This window comes from Sciurus carolinensis, chromosome 15 (assembly GCF_902686445.1).
Source record: "Sciurus carolinensis chromosome 15, mSciCar1.2, whole genome shotgun sequence".
Classification (NCBI taxonomy): domain Eukaryota; kingdom Metazoa; phylum Chordata; class Mammalia; order Rodentia; family Sciuridae; genus Sciurus; species Sciurus carolinensis.
Window position 1 is genome coordinate 10,578,923 of NC_062227.1, and position 20,639 is coordinate 10,599,561.

At 38.4% G+C, this 20,639-nt stretch overlaps 1 protein-coding gene and 1 long non-coding RNA gene across 4 annotated transcripts in view; one reads left to right on the forward strand and one right to left on the reverse strand.

The window, feature by feature from the left end:
• The window catches only part of LOC124965546 (F-box/WD repeat-containing protein 12-like), a 61,163-nt gene that overhangs the window by 11,021 nt on the left and 29,503 nt on the right, over positions 1-20,639 (reverse strand). For 2 of the 3 annotated variants that reach the window (XM_047526570.1, XM_047526571.1), the window contains one exon: positions 18,872-19,815. In XM_047526570.1, the coding sequence (XP_047382526.1) occupies positions 19,689-19,815 (127 nt within the window). In that variant the 3' untranslated portion in view covers positions 18,872-19,688. Of the gene's footprint in view, positions 1-18,871; positions 19,816-20,639 lie in introns of those variants that run through there. The other variant, XR_007105197.1, reaches the window with a different exon arrangement.
• LOC124965547 (uncharacterized) lies at positions 5,289-7,177 on the forward strand. The gene is made up of 2 exons (XR_007105198.1): positions 5,289-5,504; positions 7,147-7,177. It is a non-coding gene; the product is annotated as an uncharacterized LOC124965547 (long non-coding RNA).

The window sequence follows — 20,639 nt, forward strand, 5'->3', positions numbered from 1 at the left end:
TACATCTTCCCCAAGATTAGGGAAATTTTCTGGTATTTCATTGATATGTCTATGTCCTTAATCTTTATTTTCTTGCCTTCATATATTCCAGTGGTAGATTTTTGATAGTTTGATAGTGTGCCAGTAACCCAGTAAGCCTTAACATTTTGGTTTTCCATTTTTCATTTGACTGTGCTATTTGAAAAGACCTGCCTTTAAGCTCTGCTATCTTTACTTCTGCTTGTCACTGAATTAAGCTGTTCATTTTTTGGTTCTTTTTCAAAATGTCTCTTTTAAAATTCTTATTCATATATCCTGCATTGTTTTCCTAGTCCCATTTAACTGTTTATTTGTACTTTCTTGGTTTTTTTTTTTTAATCATTTCTCAGAATCTGTTGCTGGTGTGTTATGATCTTATGGAGGTGTCACATTACCTTTTCTCCACATTTCTCATGTTCCTACATTGAGATTTGCACATCTGCTGCATCCCTACCATTTTTATGGAACGGACTTAACTAAGCAGCTTTCTCCTGAAGAAGTGTATTGCGATGTCTGTTATGCAGTGTTGGTTTAATTTCCAGCTGGGCACCAGTGTTTTCTCCCTATAGCTGCTTTGATTGTGAGTTTGGGCACAGTGTGTACCGTTGGAGTTAGACTCAGTTTCTCTATGCATCATGCAAAGGACACTAGCAGTTTAAACAGGTGAGGAGTAGACAGGTGGCATGCACACTGTGTGGTTACTCCTACAATAAAGGGGTGGCTGCTTTAAGGGATGAATTTCCTCAGGCACTGTTGATGTTGGTTCTGTTACTGATAAGGGTCTCTGTCACAGGTGGCATCAGTAGTGGCCACTGACCTGAAACACTCATTGTCCAGCAAGACAGTGGTGTAGGCCCAGGAGCTTCACAGGGAGAGGCAGTGAAGGAATGTCACCCCCTCTCTGATGCTTAAACCCATCCTGGTAGCATGTGATCAGACACGATGTGAGGCCATTGGTGGGAACTGCATAGGTCCACACCTGTGGAGTGGACCAGAAGTATGAAAGAAGTCTTGGTGTTGGTCACTGCTGCTACTATGGACATGAACACCCAAGAGAAGGATCTTAGGCCCTCCTTAGCCATGTGGCTTCCTGGCATGGGGCAATAGTCAGGGCTTTCCTGCGGGGGCATCCGGAATTCCATCCAGTGCTTGACAAAGATCCTCTGGAGGATGATTGCAAAGGCTCATCCTAAAAGGAATTGCCGGATGTTTTGCTCCGGAGCATGGTGTTTTCTCTGCTGTGTTTTTCTGATAATATATTACTCATTTCAGTCTGAACGGATTGCTTAAGGGGGTGAAGGGAATACAACAAAAATTCTAGAAAATATTACCTACAATCTGAAAAACAATGGGTCTTTACCATTAACAAAATTAAAAATAATTTTGCAACCGTGCAATGAGTCTCTGAAAGCCTCTGGAGAAAATAGTTATAAATCTGCCTTTCTCTCCAACAGGCTGTTTAAATTTTAACAATGGTTTTGTTTATGTGTGGTAGTGAGGTAAGAGAATAAGGTTCCAAGACATTCCTTCCTTCCTACAAAGAATATGTCACCCCTATAATAAATGTTGGCACACAATATTCATTGGCACCGCTGCCCTCCTGTAACCCTTAACTCAGCAATTTAGATATTAACCAGAGGGACCTAATAGAAATGGTCACATGAGATTACTTGTCTATCACTTTAACCGCGAGAATAATAAGAATAGTCTTAGGTCACATAGAGTTTAGATATTAAGGAAATAAACATTGTATTAGCTCATCAACGTAGTTAGATATTCTTAAAACAATTGTGATTAGGTAAGGATGATCTGTAAGGTTGTTGTTTTCTGCCTATGCTTTGGAAACTTCTTTAATATTAACCACAAGACTGCCATTATAGCCTGAAGAAAAATGTATATAAACCCAGCCCTCCCCAGAATAAAGTGGGATTGATTGCACCAGAACTAGAGTCTGTGTCTTTCATTCTCCATCCATCGCCGACGCTGTCTCCCCGTGCCCCGTTTACCGGTGTGGAACCCATGGACTCCTGCTAGGGCTGGACCCCGGCAAGTGGCGCCCAACGTGGGGCACTCTGGTAAACCCCCCATTTATTATTAATTTCTTTCCTTTTCGAGACAGCTAGGATCCTGCCTGGGGTGCCGCGGACCCCTCGGTAGAGAAGGCCGAGAAAGGATAGGCAGGGATAGAAAGAACAGCTACCATGGGAGGTAGTGAAAGCAAAGAAAGAGCATTATTTATTGATATTGCTAAGCACTTATTAACTAAAAAAGGAATGCATGTAGGAACAGCTCAATTAAAAAGATTTTTTCATTTTGTGCAAGAATGTGCCTCTTGGTTTCCTGAACAGGGAAACTTAGATGTTAAAACCTGGAAAAAGGTAGGCGATACTATGCATGTACATCATAGATTATATGGCAATGAAAGAGTCCCCGCCGATGCTTTTGCATTGTGGAATCTTTTTAGGGACTGTTTAGACCCTAGACATGAAAGTGAGCAGCTAAGTAAAAGGGTAAGATCACTAGACGAAATGTCAGAAAAGGAGCCTTTGCTGACAGCCTCGGTTAAAAAATACACAGAGGAAACTCAGAATGAAAGTAAAAGTAAATCAGACGATGATGAAGACGGGAAAAAGGAGAAAGGTCTACCTGATCAGCTCTCCCCGTCTGATGAGGAGGACTTGGAAGAAGCCGCTTTCAGATATCATAATGAGGATCCACCTTTGGTGGCTCCTGTTGTGCCGGCCATTCCTAAACCCCCAGATAAAATAAAAAGGAAAGTCCAAGAGGTAGGATTTCTAGGTGCTGTTAGTGAGGCACAAAAACAGGGAGATGTTAGTATTTGTTGCCCTATAGTATGGGCTATAGATGAGGGAGGAGAGCCTCATTGGGAGCCTCTCTCTCTCTTTTAAAATGTTAAAAGAACTAAAAGCAGCTGTAAAAGATTTAGGACCTACTTCCCCTTATACTCTGCAGCTAGTGGAGAATGTCCTTCTCCTGTGGCTGTCCCTAAAGGCTATCATATTATAGTCATTGATTTACAAGATTGCTTCTTTACTATCCCTTTAGCTAAACTAGATAGATGGTGTTTTGCTTTTAGCTTACCATCGCCTAACTTACAAAGGCCTTATCAAAGATTTCAATGGAAAGTATTACCTCAAGGAATGAAAAATAGTCCTACATTATGTCAAAAATTTGTAGATCAAGCTTTAATTAATTGTAGACAAAAGTATCCAGACTGCTATATGATTCACTATATGGATGATATATTGATTGCACATTCTCAAAGCCATTTGTTACAAATAATATTACAGGATTTGATTAAAGATTTACAGAGGTGGGGTCTGATAGTGGCTCCTGAAAAAATTCAACAGGAACCTCCTTATAATTATCTAGGAAGAACTATAAAAACAGATTGTGTCAGCTCTCAAAAGTTACAAATTCGAAAAGACAAACTATTAACGTTAAATGATTTTCAAAAATTATTGGGAGATATAAATTGGATTAGACCTTATTTAAAACTCTCAACTAATGATTTAAAACCTTTGTTTGAAATACTAAAGGGTGATTCAGATCCTAACTCAAGTAGAGTATTAACTAAAGAAGAAGAACAAGTCTTGCAAGTTGTTGAAACTGCAATTCAAAAACATTACTTGCAACAAGTTAATTATAACTTGCCTTGGGTTTTTATTGTGCTAAAAACGAAACATACTCCAACAGGTTGTTTATGGCAAAATGATCCACTTGAATGGATACACTTACCAGTATCAGGAAAGAAAATATTAATGTCTTATCCTACTATGGTAGCTTCTTTGGTATTAAAGGCTAGATTTAGAAGTAAAGAATTGTTTGCTTGTGAAATGCATGAAATAATTATTCCTTACACAAGAGAACAATTTGACCAATTATTACAAATTGATGATCAATGGGCTATTGCATTTCTAAATTTTACAGGAAAAATTTCTTTCCACTTGCCCAATAATCCTTTACTACATTTTTTACTTCAAACAGAAATAATATTTCCTAAATGGTGCTCCTCAACTCCAATTAACAATGCTATGTTAATATTACAGATGGGTCATCAAATGGAAAAGCAGTTACAATAATTAATTCTCAACCCACAGTTCTATGGACACAAGAAACTTCTGCACAAAGAACTGAATTAGAAGCAGTCATCTATGCTTTCAAGACTGTTGCTCAACCCTTTAACTTGTACACAGACTCACTATACATTGTTAAACTGTTTCCAACCATAGAAACAGCAACACTCTCCTTTTCCTCTAAAATTATACATAGGTTACAAGAACTTCAATATCTAATTCATAACAGAACTTCACATTTCTTTATAGGTCATATTCGGGGACATTCTGGATTACCTGGTCCCCTTGCTCAGGGGAATACCCATGCTGATCACTTAACTAAAAATTTTATTTTAACAGCTATAGAAGAAGCTATTATATCACACAAAAATCATCATCAAAATTCATCTGCCTTACAAAAACAATTTCATATTTCTAGAGAAGAAGCCAGAACTATTGTTAAAAATTGTCATATTTGTCCTAAATTTATTCCTTCTCCACAGATGGGAGTTAATCCTCGAGGACTTTTACCTAATGTCTTATGGCAAATGGATGTAACTCATATATCAGAATTTGGAAAATTGTCTTATATTCATGTTACAGTCGATACCTTTTCTCATGTTATTGTGGCCTCAGCCAGAACTGGGGAAGCCTACAAGGATGTGATTCAACATTTATTCCTTTGTTTTTCTGTTTTAGGAATGCCTAAAAAATTAAAAACTGATAATGCTCCTGCTTATACATCAAAACCATTTAAAGATTTTTGTTCCAGGTTTAATATTTCTCATTCTACAGGAATTCCTTATAACCCACAAGGACAAGCAATAGTAGAAAGGAGCCATCAAAGATTAAAAATACAAATAAATAAGCTAAAAGAGGGAGAGCTTAAATACTCTTCCCCACATCATATATTACAACATGCTTTATTTGTTTTAAATCATCTAAATACTGATAAGGAGGGAAATACTGCAATGATGAGACATTGGGAAAGTAAAAGGTCAAAACAAAGTTTAGTAAAATGGAAAGATTTATTATCTGGTAAATGGAGAGGACCTGATGTCTTGCTGACATCCGGTCGAGGCTATGCTTGTGTATTTCCACAGGATGCAGAAACACCTTTGTGGATTCCAGACAGATTAATACGTCACTACAATGAGCCCTATTCGAAGGAGGAAGAACAAAAAGTATTGGATCCCTTACCAACCCAATCAGACGGACGAAAACGGACTAGTATTTAAGATGAAAAAGTTGCATCTTGCACAATCATCCGCCACTCGAAACTCAGACCTGCCGACTTGGGGACAAGTGAAACGCCTGACTGCCGCTGCTGAACACCTGGTGAACAGCTCCGGAAAACCTAAAACCCCAGAGGCTTTGTTTTTTGCATTGATTGCTCTCATTTCAACTCAGGTACTGCCTATTCATGCTTATGATAATAAAGGGAAAGCTTACTGGACCTATTTTCCAAATCCTCCCTTACTGCATCCAACTACTTGGAGCAGATCTAATATTAAAGTATTTACTAATTAGCCTCAATTACTTGGAGGGATTTCAGATTTTTTAATACCATATAAAATAGCATTTACAATTACATTTCATGGAATTACTGAAGAGACACCAATGTGCTTTAGTACAGATAATCTACATGTGCCATTGGGATGTCTCCCTTTAAGTTATAGGACTTACATTACTGATTCTCCAGGAGAAGAAGACAATGAAAGAGATATATGGTCCCTAGAGATAACCTCACTTGGATATGCTAATTATAATGATACAAATATTTCAGTGGCTTTACCGCCTCCTTTTAAACTGTGTGACGACTTTAACAGTCATAAAGACAGCTCTTGGAATCTACTCAATTTAGAAACAGATTTCCCAAAATGGTTTGAATGTGGTTTTCATCATACTGCACTACAGTTTAAGCCACAAGGCTCTGCTACTACTATTACAGATTATTCTGTGTCTTCTCCTGATTTTGATTATAAACTTTGGTTAAAGATAAGATGAAATAAAACAGTACATTTTAATTTTAACCCTTTTCTTACCAATGAGCCTATTCATAGATGGTTTACTCCTGGATGGGTAACACCCATCTATCGGAGTGACCTTATAAATGGTAAATTCTCTTACTTTCCTGACTTGTATAAACTATTAGCAGCTACTAATGTAGTACTACTACAAAGACCTAAGTTAAGTAAACCTAATGACTTTGCAGTACGTGCTTGTATAAATGCTCCTCATGCTATTCTTATGTCTACCATAAATAATTTCAATATTACTAAAAATAAGGAAGCTTATAACATTTATTGTCATGATTGTGTTCTTACTAATTGTATTAATTCAACCATGTCTAAAGATTTAAAGGTGTTTTTAATTGTACATTAGCCTAATTATGTTATATTGCCAGTCAATCTTACAGAATCTTGGTATGATGATCCAGGTGTTGAAATTTTAAAAACAGTTAATGAACTTTTAAGACCAAAAAGATTTGTTGCAGCTTTGATCTTAGGAATAACAGCTTTAATCAGTATAATCACTTCCTTAGCTCTCTCGACCACAGCGCTTGTACAGGAAATTCATACCGCTTCACATGTAAATGATTTATCTCATAATGTCTCTGTGGCTTTAGTGGCACAAGAACAAATTGATAAAAAATTAGAAACTAGAATTAATGCCCTTGAAGAAGCTATTCTCTTTATGGGAAATGAGATTCAAAATATTCAAACTAGAATGACCACTAGATGTCATGCTAATTATAAATGGATTTGTATTACTCCTTTAATGGTTGATAATAATACTAATTGGGAACAAGTTAAAACTCACCTTAGAGGAGTTTGGAATAATACTAATATAGCACCAGATATCAATGCTTTACAACTACAAATAAGAATGTTGAGTCAGGCTCATCTCTCGGTTGTTCCAGCAGATAATTTGGCCTCCCAAATGTTTCATAATATAAAAACAACTATATTTAATAGTACATTCCTAAATACAATATTACAATATGGCTTGATTGGAGTATGTATTTTAATTTTAATTCTTTGTCTTCCAGTCGTCCTCCGAGTAATCCTCAGACTAGTCAAGAAAATAAAAATTCAAGAAGGCCTCTTCACTTTACAAAATAAGAAAGGGGGAGCTGCGGGGGCATCCGGAATTCCATCCAGTGCTTGACAAAGATCCTCTGGAGGATGATTGCAAAGGCTCATCCTAAAAGGAATTGCCGGATGTTTTGCTCCGGAGCATGGTGTTTTCTCTGCTGTGTTTTTCTGATAATATATTACTCATTTCAGTCTGAACGGATTGCTTAAGGGGATGAAGGGAATACAACAAAAATTCTAGAAAATATTACCTACAATCTGAAAAACAATGGGTCTTTACCATTAACAAAATTAAAAATAATTTTGCAACCGTGCAATGAGTCTCTGAAAGCCTCTGGAGAAAATAGTTATAAATCTGCCTTTCTCTCCAACAGGCTGGTTAAATTTTAACAATGGTTTTGTTTATGTGTGGTAGTGAGGTAAGAGAATAAGGTTCCAAAACATTCCTTCCTTCCTACAAAGAATATGTCACCCCTATAATAAATGTTGGCACACAATATTCATTGGCACCGCTGCCCTCCTGTAACCCTTAACTCAGCAATTTAGATATTAACCAGAGGGACCTAATAGAAATGGTCACATGAGATTACTTGTCTATCACTTTAACCGCGAGAATAATAAGAATAGTCTTAGGTCACATAGAGTTTAGATATTAAGGAAATAAACATTGTATTAGCTCATCAACGTAGTTAGATATTCTTAAAACAATTGTGATTAGGTAAGGATGATCTGTAAGGTTGTTGTTTTCTGCCTATGCTTTGGAAACTTCTTTAATATTAACCACAAGACTGCCATTATAGCCTGAAGAAAAATGTATATAAACCCAGCCCTCCCCAGAATAAAGTGGGATTGATTGCACCAGAACTAGAGTCTGTGTCTTTCATTCTCCATCCATCGCCGACGCTGTCTCCCCGTGCCCCGTTTACCGGTGTGGAACCCATGGACTCCTGCTAGGGCTGGACCCCGGCAAGGCCCTCCTTAGCCATGTGGCTTCCTGGCATGGGGCAATAGTCAGGGCTTTCCCCCTTCACTCCTTCAGCTCTGGTGGGTGGTCTGGAGCAAGCAGGAATAATTCACATCAGGAGTTAGGCAAAATTCCTCTCTGGGGCCTCCCTTGGCTGTGCACATGTGCATACAGGTCATGCCCAGGACTTTTTTACCTTCAATTCCTTAGCTGAAGTGACCATGAGAGCAGCAAGAGTAGAATGTGGCCTATACTGGGCAGTCTCTCCAGGCATCTTCAGGTCATGCCCATGAGTGGAACAACAGCCCGAATATACTGTTGCTCAAGATTGCTTTAGCATGCCACTATAGGTAGGTAGCAGTGGAACCAGAGTTCTTTCCCCACCTTAATCATGATGGACACCTGTGCATAGTACTGAGAGGAGGGGTGGTGAGACATGACTGGCTGCATCATGCATCTTAGATGGCAGAGAGTCCCTGACCTCCCAGTTTGTGTGGACTATACCTTCCATTCCCCTCTGCATTGCAACACCTGCTGCCTACAGCGCTGGACATTGAATCAGAATCACTCTACTGAGCCAACTGTGATTGGTGAGAGCTACCTGCTGAGTCAGTGCAATGAAATATCTATAGGATGGAAGTATGTAGGGGTTTCTGACCCCTATAACAGTCTAAATTCAGATAATAGATCTCTTCTCTGAATGCCTCCTGGCTACAGAACCCAAGGGGTTCACTGGAAGATGATGTAGAATCCTTTAACAAAGCAAGGCTACCATGCAAATTTCAGATTAATTATCTAGTTAGGCTACCTGTGAGAGTTGTGAAACTTTACAATAGCTACAGTTGCCAGTATCTGCACTGATAATTTTTTCCATAAGGAGGGGGAAGAATCTGCTTTATGGTTACCACATTATAGTATTGAAAATGTCCAGTTTTAACAAAATAACAAAGCATTCATAGGAACAAGAAAGTATGGTCCTTTCATAGCAGAAATTAGCAGAATTTTTCCCCAAGGGAGCATAACCATTGGAGTATAAAGACTAGTGTTTCATATAATCAAAGACCTAAAGGAAACCACGACAAAATAACTCAACAGAAGGTCAAAAACAAATAAATTACATAAAAGAATCCAACCAATCTTGAAGCTGAAAGGTACAAAACCAAATGAAAAATTCACTAGAGGATTTCAGTAGTTTAAAGAATCGTTGATCTTGATCATTGAAATTACAAAGTATGAGATTTAAAAAAGAAGAAAAGTGAAGCAAGGGACTTGTGAGACATTACCAAACATACAAATACATAATATGAATCTCCAGAAGTAGAAACAAATAATATGACTAAATTATGACCAAAATATCCAAAATTTGATAAAAATGAATGAGTATTCAAATGAAAGATATGAATGAATAAACTCTACATAGGATAAACTCCACACCAAATGAAACTGTGAATATTGAAATCAGTGAGACAAAAATGACTCATCATTTACAGGGGATCCTTAAAAAGATTTTCTGTAGATTTCTTAGCAAAAACTGCTCAACCAGAAAATAGGAAGTGCTAAAAGAAAAGGCTGTCAGTCAACAATCTATGTCTGATAAAATCATCATTAAAAAATGCGGTAAGAGTGAAGACTTTACCAGATAAACAAGAGCTGGAGTTTGTCTCTACAAGAAATTTTTAAAAAGTTCTTAAAGTTAACATGGAAAGGAAAACAATAAAACAATCAATTAAAAAAAAAAGTTAACATGAAAGGACGTCAACCATGACCTGGTGCCTCTGAATACTAACCAGAAGAGGAGTAGCATATCTCTGATAGTATAAGGCAAACCACGCCCTTGTTCCATCGTGCTACATTTGCCTGTGATATATACTTCACAAGCGGGTCACGGGCAGCTCGGCAGGACGGTCTGGGTCCTTGGGCTGTGCCGGGCCGTGCGGGGCCTGATTGCTGAGGAAGCAAAATGCTTGCCTTCCCAGAGACAAGTGTATTTTATGATTTTTTACTTCTGAATCTTAGAGGATAACACAGAGGATATCACATGTTTTTAAACCTGGGAAGGACACAAAATGGAATAATTGCTAATTCTCTTCTCAGGTAGAGGAATATAGTATGGGTTTTTTATTTTTATTTTTTGTCTTTGGGAAACAGTACGAATTTTATTGTTAAGTGCCAGGTACTATATGGTCACAGTTGTAGATCAGAGAGGTCATCTGAGAGGTGGCTGGCCTGGGTCTCATCTGATGCTGGCCCTCTATGGCAGCCCCATGCTGGATGGCTCCCAAAGCTCCCAAAGCATGCCCCTTCTGCCTGACCCACAGTTGTGTTGTAATTGTAGACACATAATTGAAACTGTGTCAAGTTTTTATACATGTGAAATGTGCAAGAATGAAGATTTTACAACATGGAAATGCCTTATGGGGTATTGCATGTAGTCTGTAAAAATGCCAAGGTGGGTGGGGCATGTGGCTCAGAGGTAGCTGCTGTCCTAGCATGAATGGGGCCCTGGGTTCCATCCCCAGCACCACCAAACACATAAATGAAGATGCCAGAGTGAGGCTCCTGAGGTTCAGGACGTATTTCACATTGAAGCTAAATTGCCTTTCTTTTATAACCTTTTGGGCCTGTGATCAGGAGGAGATAATATTTACAATGATGCAAAAAACTCCACACGTGTGAGTCACCAAAAGAAAAATGAAAAAATGGGAGGAGAAGTACTTTCATACGGAAAACTACAAAATATTGATGAAAGAAATTAAGACCTAAATAAAAAGGAAAACATCCTCTCTTCATGGATTGTAAGACTTAAAGGGACTGGGTACAATGGCTCACACCTGTAAATCCCAGCAGTTCAGAAGGCCGAGGCAAGAGAATCACAGGTTCAGAGCCAACCCCAGCAACTTATTGGGACCATGTCTCAAAATTAAAAACCAAAAGGGCTGAGGATGCAGCTCAGTGGCTAACCACCCCTGGGTTCAACCCCTGATACCAAAAAAAAAAAAAAAAAAAAAATCTGATTAAAAATTGACTGAAATGGAAAGAACCATGAAGAACTAAACCAACGCTGGAAAAAAAGAATGAAGTTTCAAGGATTTCAGAGTTTCCATTTTGAAATTTTACTTCATAACTACTATGATTTTAAAAAGCAAACTATTGACATAAATATAAACAGACCAAGGCTGGGGTTAGAGCTCAGTGGTAGAGCACTTGCCTAGCACATATGAGGCACTGGGTTTGATCCTCAGCACCACATAAAAATAAAACAAAATAAAATTTAAAAAGTATTGTGTTCATCTATAACTAAATATTTTTTAAAATAATAAACAGACCAGTGGAACAGAACTGAGAATTCATAAACCCATACACCTATGGTCATTTTATATTTGTCAGTGGTACCTAACCATAAAAGGGGAGGTAGAGGAATATCGTCTCTTCAACAAATGGTGCTAGACAACTGGATAATATCCACATACCAATGAATGGAGCTGGACCTCTGAGTCACACCATGAATAAAAATTAACTCAAAATGTGCCACATACAGTAGTGTAAGAACCAAAAATATAAAATTCTTAGAAGAAATATTCATGACCTTGAGTTTGATAATAGATTCCTGACAAGGATACCAAAAACATGAATAGCAGAATAGAAATGAGAAATACTAGACTTTAACAAAATTAAACATTTTCATGTATCAAGGGCCATTTATCAAGAAAATAAAAAGATAATCTATAGATTGGAAGAAAGTAGTTGAAAACCATATATCTGGTAATTGTTTGATAACAGAACATATAAACAATTTTTATGACTCAACAACAAAGAAAGAACACTTAAAAAGTAGGCAGGGGACTTAATTCTTCCCAAAAGATAGATGACATGGGCACATGAAAAAGTGTCCATCCCTTAGCAAGAAAAGTGAAGCAGGAGGCATCACAATACCAGAGAGCCACAGTAATAAAAATGACATGATACTGGCACAAAAACAGAACGGAAGACCAATAGAATAGAATATAAGACACAGATACAAACCCACATATATCCAATTATACCAGACAAAGGCACCACAAACATACATTGGAGAAAAGACAGCCTCTTCAACAAATGGTGCTGGGAAAACTGGAAATCCATATGTAGCAGAAGGAAATGTAATCCCATCTCTCACCCTGCACAAAACTCAAAGTGGATCAAGGACCTAGGCATTAGACCAGTGACCCTGCACCTACTAGAAATAAAAGTAGGTCCAACTCTCCATCATGTCAGCTTAGGAACAGACTTCCTCAACAAGACTCCTAAAGCACAAGAAGTAAAATCAAGAATCAATAAATGGGATGGTATCAAACCAAAAAACTTCTTCACAGTAAAGGAAACAAGAACATGGAGAGCCTACAGAATGGGAGAAACCCTTTGGCACCTGCACTTCAGGTAGATGGATACACAAAGAACTCAAAAAACTTACCACCAAAAAAAAAAAAAAAAAAAAAAAAAAAAAAAACCACCACCCAATCAATAAATGGGCAAAGGAACTGAACAGGCACGTCACAGAAGAAATATGAATGGTCAAAAAATATGAGTGTTCAACATCTCTAAAAATTAGAGAAATGCAAATCAAAACTATCAGAATTGCAGTTATCAAGAACATCAGGAACAATAAATGTTGACAAGGACGTCAGGGGAAAAAGGTACATTTACACAATGTTGGTGGGACTGCAAATTGGAGCAACCACTCTAGAAAGCAGTATAGAGATTCTTCAGAAACCCTGGAATGGAATCACCATTTGACCCAGTTATCCCACTCCTCAGTTTATAACCAGAGGACTTAAAATCAACATGCTACATTGACACAGCCACATCGATGTTTACAGCAGCATTCACAGCAGCCAAGCTCTGGAACCAATCTAGGTGCCCTTCACCAATTGAATGGGTAAAGAAAATGTGGTATATATACACTATGGAGTATTACTCAGCCGTAAAGAATGAAATTGTTGCATTTGCTGGTAAATGGATGGAAATGGAGACTATCATGATAAGTGAAATAACCCAATCCCAAAAAATGAATGGCTGAATGTTGTCTGATATGTGGGTGCTAACACACAATAAGGGGAGAGGGGAGGGAATCGAATTTTATTGGATTAGTTAAAGGGGAATGAAGGGGAGGGAGGGAGGATGAGATTAGGAAAGACGGTAGAATAAATTGGACATAACTTTCCTATGTTCATATGTGTAACACATCATGTACAACCACAAGAATGGGATCCTAATTAGAATAAGTTATATTCTATGTATGTATAATATAGCAAAATACACTCTACTGTCATGTATATCTAAAAACAAATTTTAAATTTTTTTGGAAAAGGATATGGGGATATGGCTCAGTGGTTAAGCACCCTAAGTTCAGTCCCTGGTACCAAAAAAAAAAAAAAGGAAGTACTCATAAATGCTATAATGTGGATGAACATTTAAAACATTATGCTCAGTAAAAGAAGTTCACAAATGATTACATTTATATGAAATATCCATTTAGGCCAGTCAGTAGAAATAAAGCAGATGGGTGGTTACCTGGAGCTGGAGGAGGAGAGAATGGGAGTAACTGCTTAAATAATGTTATGTTTCTTGGTTTGATGGAAATGGTTTACCATTATGAATATATTAAAGAAAACAAACTCAACCACACATGTGAAAATTTAATGTTAATGTGAATCTCATTTCAATTAAAACTACTGAAAAAATAAAGAAGCTCCTTTATACTATTTGAAAGGACTTAATATAAGCAGTAATTTGATCCACATGCAGTGAACATTTCTGCAGAGATTAAATATGAAATACACTTCTGTTTGAAACTTTTTGTACACTTACTGATTAAAAGACAACTTCATAAAGGACTAATTATAAATTTTCATTATAGGAACATAAAATAAAAAAGGTTTTATAGTATGACTGTAACAGCACAAAGCAAGGAACAGAAAGAAGCTATTTAGGAGTGAAGGTGTGGGATAATATTGAAAGTCAGTTGATATTGATCTAACCAAACTAGACTGTTATAAATGAAGATGTTAATAGTAATAAGGGAAACATAAGAAAATCACTAAAACTCATAAAATAGCAAAATAAGTTAAATGTACATTAGAAATAAAATATTTAACTTTTCAAAAGCATATAGTAATATAACAGTAAAAAATAGGACAAATGGAAAATGACACATAAAAATGCTTTCCAGTAATTATACTGCATGGAAGTGGATTAAATACTCCAATTAAAAGGAAGAGATGGCAATATTTAAAACAAAAGAAAACAAAATTCCCAACAAAAGCCACACAAAAAAAGGAAAGCCTGAGGTACGAAAACCAAGAGTGGAAGAGGGCATTTCTCCTACAAAGATAAGGGAATACTGCAATTTTGTCTGAACTTGATAAGAAATCTAGGCTATATGGCACTAGATAGACACAGAAATAAATGAAACGGAATTCAGAGTCCAAAATTAAGCCTGTATCATTTATGGCTAATTGATTTTTGACAAGGATACCAAGAAATTTCAATGGGAAAAAATTCTACAAATAGTGCTGAATCAATTGGATATTACATGCAAAAAAATGGAATTGTATCCCTTTCTCATACAAAAATAGGTCACGGACATAAATCTAAGAAGTAGAACTATGGAAGTGAGAGATGACAGTTGCAAATCTGTGCCTTGAATTAGGTAACAACTTTAAAAAGCTTTTGAGGTTCTAGTGCCATTATCAAGAAAGTAAACAAAATGCACACAAAAGGGAAAATGTTTTACAAATCATGTGTTTGGAATAAAGAACTCTTACAAATCAAAAATAGACAACCCAGATTTTAAATTTTTACTTTTTATTTTGATTTTTGCTGATGGACAACATGCCTTTATTTTGTTTATTTTCACGTGGTGCTAAGGATTCAACCCAGTGCCTCATATGTGCCACTGAGCTACAGACCCATCCCTGACAACCCGGTTTTTAAAGGGCTAAAAATCGACATTTCTTCAACAAAAGTGTACCAGTGATCAATGACATGAAAAAGTCCTTAACGTCAGCCATCAGGGAAATGAAAATTAGAAACAAAACGAACAAGCTAGCACTTCACATCCTGTAGGATGGATATACTAAAAAGGCAGACAATAGGTGGTACTGATGTGGAAAAATTGGAACTCAAATTTCTGGTGGAAATGTAATATGGTACAGCTACTTTGGAAAACATAAAATTGCCATATTACCCAATAAAGTCACTTTTCTAGACTCATTTACTGAATAATCCAACAGCTACCAAATTCTCAGGAGCCCACAATAAGAGAAGGCTCTACAACAGGCTGAAGTGCGGCACAAGCTGTCCTTGCTCTTGGTCCACATAATCTAGATCAGTGAGTACCCGAGAAAGCTAGGGTGGCTAAGGAGATTGTTCAGATTCTCTAGAAAGCTCCAACAGGGGAGCCACAGGAGACCAGTGTGATTCTGGAGTAAAACGATATCCTCTGCAGAGGAGAACTAGTCTTCATTTGAAAAGTAGCTCCTGAGCCCTAGTAGAAACAAATGCCCCCACCATGAGACACAAAATGCAAACTATGAGGGGAAACGCTCTGAGCAACGAGCTGGAACACTTGGTGTATTCGCAGCAACCCACCGTACAGCAGTAGTGACCCTTCAGGACTGGACTTGAGGTCCATAGACAAGTTAATTATAGGAGCAGGTGAGCCACGCCCTGTCACTACCTGTGCCACACTGCTGCATCCCCCTCAACCCATATTCATACCCTGTGGTGCTGTGGGAATTGGGGTGGGGTGAACTCAGGTACGTGCCTGCCCATAATGTGGGCAGTCTCTGAAAGTGGCCTGCTGCACCCTGGTGCCTCTTTCTATAGCACCATTTCCACAGTGTGAAAAGAGGTCCTTCCAATGGGTGGGAGAGTAGCTGGCCATTCGCATGGAAGGAAAAGTGATCTGAGGGACAGATACATGCAGACTTTTGGGCAGTGGCAGTTGGTTTGACTGGTCTGAGGAAGAGGTGAATGGGCAGAACATGCATATTTGTATCTTACCTGAAGTCCACCAAAGGCCACGTACTGCAGAGAAGGTTCTCCATAATCAGGTGAATAGGATGATACATCTTTTGACTGCCAAACAGTCAGAACTCATCACAACCTGGCCTTTGTACAAAGGGACCATATGTACACATAGTAGAAATAAAAGCTACGTATGAGCCCAGTGAAAAGGGCCTTCCTTAGCAACTCTGATAGTTGCCAGGACCAAAGGCTGGTCCAGACTGGTGCTGTACTATTGATTAAGTGCCATTAATCACCTCACCGAGGAAATACCCTGGAGTGCTCAACTTACCAGTGTGGATAAGAACCAAGGAAAGGGGACTCCCTCCTGTTTTACCAACACTCCTGCCACAGTTAGCTCATTTGGGGGTTGAGTCAACACATTTTTAACTTTATGGTGTCTTTTGTTGTACAAATGATTTAAGTCCTGAATGGACTGATTATTTTTCTGTTACTTAATCCAGATTTACAGGATACTCCTGATTTTCCTATAATAAAGTTGATTTTTTTGTTTTGTTTTGTTTACATCTTTTACTTTACACTTAAGAAATCACTGTGTGTGCCATGAGGAAGGGCTCTGATTTCATTCCATTTGGAAAACAAGTCTCTCCAATAAAGGGCCCAAAATAGACATTTCTCCAAACAAAATGTACAAAGGACCAATGACATGAAAGCATTAGCTTTCCCCTGAATTGAAAGGTCATCTAGTATATCCAAATTTCCAGATATACACCGCTTTGTTTCTTGATCCTCTCTATTCCACTGTCTATTCATACATCACTACCACCTTGTTTGAAGGACTAAATTTTGTCCTCATAAATCACAGGGCAGATTTATCCACCCTCTAACTTGTTTCTGCAAGATTGTCTTAGCTGTTCTTACACCTTTATAGTTCCACTTTTCACATCCCATTTGAAAAAAAAGTACAGCAGCCAGGTTTGGGGCACACGCCTGTAATCCCAGCAACTAATGCAGGTGGACTATAAATTTGAGGCCAGCCATAGCAATTTAGCAAACCCTTCCTCAAAGAATAAAAAGGACTGCAGATGCAGCTCAATAGTAAAGTGCCCCTAGGTTCAATCCCCAGGATGAAAATAAAACTATATGTAGCATTTTTATAGGTACTACTTTCAATTTATGATCTCTTTAAAATAGTAATTATTCTATTTTTGGATTAACACTTTATTCCTCTAGAAAAGCTTTGTGGATTTTTTCCCCTCCAAGTATTTAAGAAAAAAAAGTTACCAGGTGTGGTGAACACGCCTGTAATCCCAGCAATTTAGGAGGCTGAGGCAGGAAGATCACAAGTTTGAGGCCAGCCTTAGCAGTTTAGCGAAGCCCTGTCTCAAAATAAAAAATAAAAAGGCCTAGGAATGTGGCTCAAGGGTTAAGTACCCTTCAGTTCAATTCCCAGCCTCATGTTGAATTTTTGCTTACTAATTCATAAAATTTTCTTAGGTTTCTAAAAGAAATAATCTGGTTCAGAAATTATGATGACTACACATCTCCCTTTCTAATATTTTTAGAAATTAAGTATATATATATTTTAAAAAAGGTCCTACATGTATTAGTACCTGCAAGATAATACTGAATTATGGTGATGATCCTTGTCACCCTTACCTCATTTCTAACTTGCAATAGAAGGACATGGAGAAGGTTCATAGTTGTACATGCTTCTGGGGGTCCTCAGAATTCCCAGAGGACTTGAGAACATGGCATGTTCTCCAGGTGCTTCTTCCCAGGGCTAGGGCAACATGCCCCCAAAACTGCGTTGTTGTGGTACAAGACCATCTGCCAGACTTAACACACACCTTCAGCAAAATCAATGAGTAACCAGAACTTCCTGTGTTCCCCACTCAGCCCTCACACACCCTGAGAGTAGGAATCCCTAGAGCTGTACACTTTCTTGGGTAGGGCCACCAGACCCAGCTGCACCACCCTATTGAAAGAGTCAAGGAGGACAGGTATGGATCTGATTATTTCCTTCCCTTGAGGACTTATAAGAACTGCATCTGTTCCTCAGTCCCCAGGGATCCAAGTCCCCCAGGCGGACCTATAAACTCAACATTCTGATCTCTAGTCTCTCACCAATTCCCCAACCCCTATCATTGAATCTTCAGCAAAATCTGTATTCTCAGGTTATGTAAATTTCCCCTTGACCTTCTAAATGAAACAGTTCTTTCCCTTCTTGCTGTGTCATGGAATTCTTGTGTCAGCTAATTTCTCTTGTCTCCTGCCCCTCCTCACTGCTGTCTGTCAAGACACCTCAGTTCTGGTCATCCTTAATACTCAGGCCAGGAGTTCAGAACATTCCACATTATGATGGAACTAGAAAAGATGCCACCCTGACAGTTTCAACAGCTAGTGAAAGACCCAGGCAATGACTCCATCCAGTCTTGGTCACAAAGGATATAGCGGCTGTGCTAGGTTTAGAAGTTTGAAAGGTTAAATATAGGAAACAGGGCATTATTGTATTGGGCAAAGTAGAAAGTACTAAATTGCTTTTTATCCTTATTTTCTATTTGCAAGTTTTTCCTTCCTATTTTTGAAGAATTTTCCACTATGCATATCTTGATTGGGAGCACTTGCTATGGAAACTGAAGGAACCAGACTCCCCTCTCTCCCCATTATTGGAACCTCCTTCCCTCCCTCCCTCCAAAGCTGCTAGGTTTCTCTGTGGTGGCATGATGCCTACTCAGTGACAAGAAATAAGCAACACAGTGGTAGCAAATCACAGAGCCTGGGGGAAATGGAGCTCAGGGATGGTTCAAGTCAGACTTGCTGCAGCAGGACTGGCTTGTCTCCTGCTTCCTGGCCATCCTTTGTTTTATCCTGTTTGTCCCACTTTCCCAATGACCCAGTGGGCTACTCCATTTCTTTCCAATAAATTTCGTTTTTGGTTTCAGTCAGTATCTGCTCCTATTGCTTACAATTAAGAATTCTGAATGATACTAACCCAGGCGGGCTTCCATACTGACCAACTGGAAGGGACACCAATGACATAACACAAACAATGGCAGCTCTAGAGTTATGTAAGAGAGTACCACAGAACCCACCTATGTGACAGCAAGAACTATGCACTCGTGTGTCTAAAAGCATATAAAACAGATTAAAAAATACTCAGTTCATGATATATTAGGTAACAAAATTTATAATCCTAATACTTTAAGCATGGGCTTTCTGGTACCCTCAGAATTTTATTCAACTCCTGTCTGCCACCAATAATCTGAAAAATCTTGGACATGTTGCTTAGCATCTGGAAAATTGGGATAATAATGGCTAATTACTCCCCTTTCTATTTTATTTTCCTTGTCTGAAAAACAAAGAAGATAGTACCTCCTTCTCTGGCCTGTTGTGATGGCTTAAAGTCACAGAGCACAATGCACTTGGCACACAGTGAGCATGTAAGAATGACTCCTTTCCCAACACTGATAACGTAATTAGTTTTTGTACATAATGCAAGTGCTTTTCCAAAGTGAGATGGCTTCAACTGGTGCAATCTTTTTGGCCACCTTGAACTCTGAAGCAGTATGATCTCAGAATACTTGTTCCACTGCTTCTGGCTTCCACACCCACGATGCTCATTCCGTCACTTTCCACATGACTAAATCCACTGCAAAGAGAAGGAGTGTGTCAGTGTTAATCTGAAAAAAGGTCAGAATTTAAACAGTAAAAGCTTTTTTTTTTTTAAATATATATATTTTTTTAGTTGGCATTGGACCTTTATTTATATGCAGTGCTGAAAATCGAACCCAGTGCCTTGCATGTGCTAGGTAAGCACTCTACCACTGAGCCACAACCCTAGTCCATGAAAGCTTTTTCATGAAGATCAAACTGCCTTCTGTGCCTTCTCATATCTAGTCAACCCCACCCAGTCCTGTTTCCTTCCCTTGTTGTGGGCTTTGATTTGAGGACCTAAATTCATTTGTCACGACTAGCAAATTATTAGCACATTCTTAAGTGGAAATGCCATTTTGGGCCCTTCTGACAGTAGCTGCCTGAATCACAGTGATTCTAGCTGTTCTAAGAAACTTCTTAAAGAAAAGCATCTAACTTAATCTGGGCAAGTCTGATTCATTTCCCCAGGATTTAGAATTAACTTATAATTTCTGGTCAGGCTCACTGCTCTCTTGAATGAAGGAGACTTAACCACAGGGGCTCATGGGTGCAGTCATTTCTCACAAGGTCAGAGTCGCGGTCCAACCTGGGTTTGCCCATTCAGTTCCTGTGGGGCTTTGAACAAATCATCCACATCACTCAGCCTTTGTTTCACCTGTGGATGATGCCAACTGCACGTGGTTGTTTTGCACCTCACGAGAAATAACGTATACACTGCATACCTAGAGCCAGCAATCTGGTTAACGGAAAAGGAAGCAGAGTATGAGCAGAGGCTGGTCTTGGGTCCACTTAGTAAGGGACAGGATGGGCATGTGGCTA